General features: G+C 35.8%; 1 protein-coding gene across 1 annotated transcript; it reads right to left on the bottom strand.

Annotated features, from left to right (window-relative positions):
• Positions 1-2760: 2760 nt before the first annotated feature.
• Positions 2761-5292, bottom strand: LOC131640141 (uncharacterized). The gene is made up of 2 exons (XM_058910549.1): positions 4868-5292; positions 2761-4606 (listed from the first exon to the last, which is right to left on the bottom strand). Exons 1-2 carry the CDS (start codon positions 5010-5012, stop codon positions 3855-3857), a joined length of 897 nt encoding a protein of 298 aa, XP_058766532.1. The 5' UTR covers positions 5013-5292; the 3' UTR covers positions 2761-3854.
• Positions 5293-6493: the final 1201 nt, after the last annotated feature.

Below are 6493 nucleotides of genomic sequence, written 5' to 3'. Positions count from 1 at the left end.
GATTGTTTTATATATGTTGAAGCATGATTACATTATACTCAGTGTGGCTTTCGGTGAGTATGTTGTGATGATATTGTTCATTGTGATTGGTGTTGATGAATAGTATGCTAGTTGTGATGCATGCATTCATAATCATATTTTTGGCTGTATCCCGGTGGTGTTTGGATCAGTGGAAGATAATTCCCATTGTGTGTAATTAGTGATTTGACGGTGGCCGTATCCCGCTGGTGTTTGGATCGGTGAGATGGGTTAATCCCATAAGTTGGTACCACATGCATAGTGTCTCATTGCATTAGTATGTATGTTCATTATAACATGAGTGGATGAATTCCAGTGTTATGATGTGGTGAATTGAATTATGTTTCGTATTTGTGAAATATAGGTTGAATATTCTAAAATCTAAAATATGTTGCAATAGGGTGAATAATTATTTATGATATTTTGTTGTTTATGAACTCATAATATATGTTAATTGTGACTACGCCTCACCCTTACTGTTGACCATTTTCAAATTAAGGAGTAACAACTATTGTGCATGGTGAGGATAGCTTGTAAAGCTAATCCGTTTAGTTTCAGTCGTGTCGGGTGTCATGTTGTGGTCTTGTAACACTGGGGAACATTCTTTTAGCTTGGAGTTATTTAATAAACTCTTATTTTTAGTTGTTTGAATAAATTTGGTTGAATTACGAGTCGATGACTCTTTGGTGTTGGTAACCGATGTTTAACATTATTCAATTTTATGAAATTCTATTCCGTTTGCGTTAAACATGTTTTGGTGAATAACGTTGATTTATGTTCCTCGAAAAAGCATGACAAATGGTTTTTAATTTTTTATTAAGGTGTTGTAGCATCCTTTTTACATGTTTTACTCTGAAATTATTTTGTATTCCGCGGGGGATAGAAGGGTGTTACAACATGAGATATCTTGGAGAAATCGTTTGGAGGTGCTTAGAAGGTGAAAGAGGCGAGGTTAGAGACTCACAAAAGAACGCATGAGTTGCTTCAGATGGAAGAAATAGAAAGTGTGGTTGATTTTTTTCACCAGGGTTTTAAAAACGGTGAATCAAATCAAGATGTATGAAGAAGTATTGACATCAAGATCAATTGTTACAACGATCTTGAGGTCATTGGATCCAAATATCTATCACGTGGTAGTAGCCATAGCAGTAGAGAAAGATTTTCAAGCGTGACAAAAGAAGATCTTTAGGGGACGCTTGAATCTCGTGAATAAAGAATGGTTGAAAGATCTGCAGGCAAGTCGAAAGGTGGTGTAGCTTTGCAGGAGCAATCAACAAAAGAAAATAAAGAGAAAGGATAATGAAACGTTAATAAAGGTAGAAGAGGCTATAACAAATCGAATGGTAAAAGTAACGAATAAGAAGAAAATCCTTCGAACCAGAGAAGACCCTCAAACCAAGGCTTGCAGGACATAGAAAAGAAAAGATGTTGCTGATGATCACAACAAAAGATGAAGAAAGATTTAAGGACCAATGGTACTTATACTCATGTTGCTCATCACACATAACTAGAAGGAAAGATGGGTTTGTCAACATAAGTCCCTCGGTGAAGAACAAGGTGAAATTCACAAATGGCAATACCCTAGCTTATGAAGGTATTGTTGATATTATCATCACAAGGAAATATGGCAAGAAGTTAGTGATTTCTAATGTATTTTACATAGAAGACATGAAAAGAAATTTGCTCATCATAGAGCAATTGATCGAGAAGAATTACAAAATGTTGATCGAAGATAAGAAGATAAAAGTTCTCAACTCAGGTGGAAAGTTAATCTTGAAAGAAACTATGTCTCAGAACAGAACCTTCAAGATTGAACTTAATGTGATGGATAATAAGGGTCTTGAAACTCCAGCTAGTAGAGATGAATGGCTATGGCACTATAGACTTAGACATCTCAACTTCAAAGACATCAGAAATCTGAAAATAGGAAACATGGTTTCAAGCTTAACATAAAATTGACATTCCAAATGAAGTATGTGAAGAATGTGTTTAGGAAAATCAACACAAGAATAGCTTCAGCAAAGATGCAGGAAGTACTTTGAAGGCTATACTTGAAGTGATATGTAAGTCTATAAGTGCGCCTAAGAGGGGGGGTGAATTAGGTTTTTAAAAATAATCGGTTTTTATGACAATGTGTTTACTAACTTTTTGGTTAAGTGTTTGAAGGTGTTTGTTGGTTCATATCTTTTTCTTGGTAATGATGATGAATGCGGTAAATGCGGAAAGATAAAGAACACGGCGATATATACTGGTTCCCCTCACAATCCGAGAGTACTCCAGTCCCCTTTCAAACACGAAAGAGATTTCACTATAGTTAGAATTATTGTACAAGCCTATGCTTTACTATCTAACCTATAGGGTGATCAAAGGTTCTTAACACCTTTAAGATCAAACAACACTAATGTGGATGAAGAACAATCCTCTTCAAACACAACACTTACTTCCAACAATCCTGGATAGTAAGGAATAATAACTTTGAATTTTTACAAGAGATTTAGATGAAGTTTGTATAGCACTTATCAATCTTGGATTGATCTTCTTCTTCAATAAAACAATTCTCAAAATGAATATAAGTGTTCACAATGTATGCATGAAACTTAGAATATTTTTCTCAATGAAAGAGTGTATAGCAAGTTTCACTTTGAAAGAGATGAATGATGAACACTTTGAAAATATTTGAAAAAAAGAATAATATATGAAGTTGAATTGTTAATGAAGAAGGTGAAAAAAGATTATGAAAGATGTGTAATATATATTGTGTTAAACACCTTTTCAAAAGGGTATTTTTCCATGTAGGAATGCAATGTTTCAATGTGAAGAATATATTTTCGTTTATGTGAAACAAGCAATGGAAAAGTCACACTGGTTCAGTAGGAACCGGTTCCTGTATAGGACAACCCGGTTCCTGCTGAACGTTACAGCAGAATATTTGAATTTTTGCACTGAGGAACCGGTTCCTGCATAGGGACAACCCGGTTCCCCATAGTAAACCACAGAGAGTGAAAATTTGAGAAATCTGGGAACCGGTTCCCCTGTAGGGACAACCCGGTTCCTAAAACCTTTATTTTGAAATTTAACTATGAAAAAAGGTTTTAAGTGGTTTCTATGGTATATGAAAATTGTTTATGATTATGATATGCATGAGAGTAGATATTGTGAACAATTATATGTCAAAGTGAGTATTGTTTATACCTTTGCCATTTATTTCTTGATTCTTGAATCTTCACAATATCTTCAAGACTTTGAAAGATGTTTCTTTAGCTTTGACAATCTTTTTGCACATCCTTTATGAGAGCTTGATGTCCATGTTGTCTTCATCAAAACACATATGCTTGAGAGGCTTTTGCAATTACATTCTCCCCCTTTTTGATGATGACAACCAAGTCTTGAAAATGTTTTGAGATTGAGTTGTTTTGTGCTTTTGAAAAAATTGTTGAATAATGCAAGGCTCCCCCTATGTTAGAAACTCCCCCTAAATCCATGATTCCTTTGATTTATGGTGATGAGTTTTAATGTTTAGCAATGGCCTGCATTTTTTCTTTTGAACAAAACAACAACACAAACATGCATACTCTTCTCCCCCTTTGTTATTATCAAAAAGGATGGGGAAAAAGATAATCTTGAAATGAAATTGAAACATAACACAAATATCACACAATGAAATGTAAAACATCACAACATAACACGAATGAACGATACGGAACGTAGTTTTTACGGTTACAAACAAAGACATAATTTAATCCTAAACATCACGAAACATAAATTAAGACAATGTCTAAAAACATGAAATTAAAAGACTAATAAAATAAAAACATAGTAATTAAAAAGCAAAGAAATTAGTCACTTTCATCCATGTTTTCTTCATCTTCATCATCTTCTTCTTCTTCTTCATCACTTCCCTCTTCCTCTTCCTCATAATGTGCCAAGATCCTTCTTTGAGTCCGTTGGATATCCCTCATTTGTTTCTTCATAAGATTATGCTCATAGTTGTTATCCCTCCTATTGTTGTCAATAGATGTTTGGATAGAGCAAAGCTTTTGAAACATCATATCCATGGTAAATCCTCCTTCGGGAGGTTGTTGCATCTGTTGTGCGGCGGGCTCAACATCAACCTTGTAAAAATATCTTCCATCATTACCCATCACAATTCCGGTATTTTTTAAAGCGGATGTTGTGGAGATGGCACACTCGGGTCTATTCATACTCTTCTTTGGTTCCCGTTGAAGAAGAACACCGGCATTTTGAATAATGCGAGAAATTGCCCTTGCATATGGGAGTCCTCCTTGAAGGGAAGCCATTAGTTGCATATGGCGCATGATTGAAAGAGACCAATTTACCTCTATGCCACGTCTTAGAGCATGCAACACCATCAACTCGAACTCGTTTATCCTGGAATGGTTAGAATTCTTCGGAAATAAAACATAAGCTATGATAAGATGAAGCATCCTATCACTTACAGATAAGCTTGAACCGAACATATTAAATTTGGTAACAAGTTGTTGGCGTGCCGTCTCGCGTTGAGTTGGTCGGCACATACTCACAAACACATCAACCTTACTATAAGGTAGCCAATCCTCCGGAATGTTACCTTGAATAAGCACTAAACCATGTGATGGAATTCCTAATACTCTTCCAAAATCTTCAACATCTAAACATATATCTTTATTTGAAACTTGAGACAACAAGGTAAAATCTTCAAATTCATCGGTGACTATCCTAAAGTTGTGATAAAATTCTCGAACTAAATCCGGGTAATAATCACCATGGTCAAGAACAAAGTTAGCTATACCGGCTTGTTCTAGTCTTGCCGGAAAAAAAAAGCTATGACTAGGAAAGTCGGGAAGATTACCGTATTTTGCCGGAAGAAGTTTCCGACTCCGAATGTTGAATGTAAGTCTCCGACTTTTGAGAGTTGGTTGTTGTTCTTGTGGATCTTCACTTGTCTCACCAACCTTATTCTTTCCTTTAGCATTTCTTGAAAGTTTGGGTGCCATGGTTGAAGGATTGAGAACTTAGGTTTTGATAATGTATTTTCGGATTTGGTGAGTGAAGGAAATTTTGAGTGGGATATATGGAAGAATGAAGGATGATTTATAGTTGTGAGGTAGTGGGTAATAAAAATTTGAGAGTTATGGTGAGATAGTGGGGTTTAAAGTTTGGTTGAATAATGGAGGTGGAAGGGTTTGGAGAGGATGAAGATGAGAGAATATATATTAAAGTGAGTAAATGAGTGGATGTGAGTGGGTGTGAGTGACTTAAATGACAATAAAAAGCTTTTAAATTTCAAAAATTGAAACAAGTTTACGTTACAGCTACAAGACAGAAAATCTGCAAAAATCACGTGGGAACCGGTTCGTCCCTACATGGGAACCGGTTCCTGAAGCATATCAAAACAACGCCTCTGGAAATTACTATGGGGAACCGGTTCGTCCCTACATGGGAACCGGTTCCTGGACTCAAAAAGTCCAAAATACTTTATTTTATGAAAAAGAAAGTATAGCATATATAAAATTTAAGACATAGTATATTTAGAGACATGCACCTTTGTTTTGTGATAATGAGGAATGAATTTAAACATCACCTTCATCTAAAATTCCAAGTTCTCGACGAATTTTATAAAATGATTCTTTCGGGAGAGGCTTGGTGAAGATATCCGCAAGTTGATTATGAGTATCGACAAAAGTGACTTCAACATCTCCTTTGAGCACATGATCACGAAGAAAATGATGTCGAATGTCTATGTGTTTGGTTCTTGAATGCATGACCGGATTTTTTGTGATATTTATAGCACTTGTATTGTCGCATCGAAGAGGAATGCATCCGAGATCAAGTCCGTAGTCACGAAGTTGTTGCTTAAGCCAAAGAATTTGTGCACAACAACTACCCGCTGCTATGTATTCCGCTTCGGCCGTACTAAGAGCAACACATGCTTGCTTTTTACAAGCCCATGATACCAATGCATTTCCAAGAATGTGACAAGTACCACTTGTGCTTTTACGATCAGTTTTACATCCTGCATAATCCGCGTCAGAATAACCAATTAAATTGCAAACACTACCTTTAGGATACCATAAGCCAACGTTGGTTGTTCCTTTGAGATACTTCATGATCCTTTTAACCGCCATAAGATGTGATTCCTTTGGATTTGCTTGAAAGCGAGCACAAAGACAAACACTAAACATTATGTCAGGACGGCTTGCCGTCAAATACAATAAAGAACCAATCATACCTCGATACTTGGTAATATCAATTGGAGTACCGGATTCATCTTGATCAACATATGTACCGGAGCCCATTGGAGTATTCATTGCTTTGCAATTATCCATATCAAACTTCTTCAATAGTTCTTTACAATATTTGGATTGATTGATAAAGATTCCATCTTTGAGTTGCTTAATTTGTAGTCCAAGAAAGTAATTCATCTTTCCCATCATAGACATCTCGAATTCTCCTTGCATCATCAATGAGAATTCCT

This window comes from Vicia villosa, unplaced genomic scaffold (assembly GCF_029867415.1).
Source record: "Vicia villosa cultivar HV-30 ecotype Madison, WI unplaced genomic scaffold, Vvil1.0 ctg.002971F_1_1, whole genome shotgun sequence".
In the NCBI taxonomy this organism is placed as follows: domain Eukaryota; kingdom Viridiplantae; phylum Streptophyta; class Magnoliopsida; order Fabales; family Fabaceae; genus Vicia; species Vicia villosa.
Note: the sequence above shows the minus strand (reverse complement) of the source record. Positions and strands in the feature narration are given on the sequence as shown.

Excerpts from the sequence above, each read along its gene's own strand:
- LOC131640141 (XM_058910549.1), bottom strand. The coding sequence starts at position 5,012 with ATGGCACCCAAACTTTCAAGAAATGCTAAAGGAAAGAATAAGGTTGGT. Across the intron at positions 4,607-4,867 it reads ACTTCTTCCGGCAAAATACG|GTAACATTCCGGAGGATTGG; the intron begins GTAATCTTCCCG and ends TGCTTATTCAAG.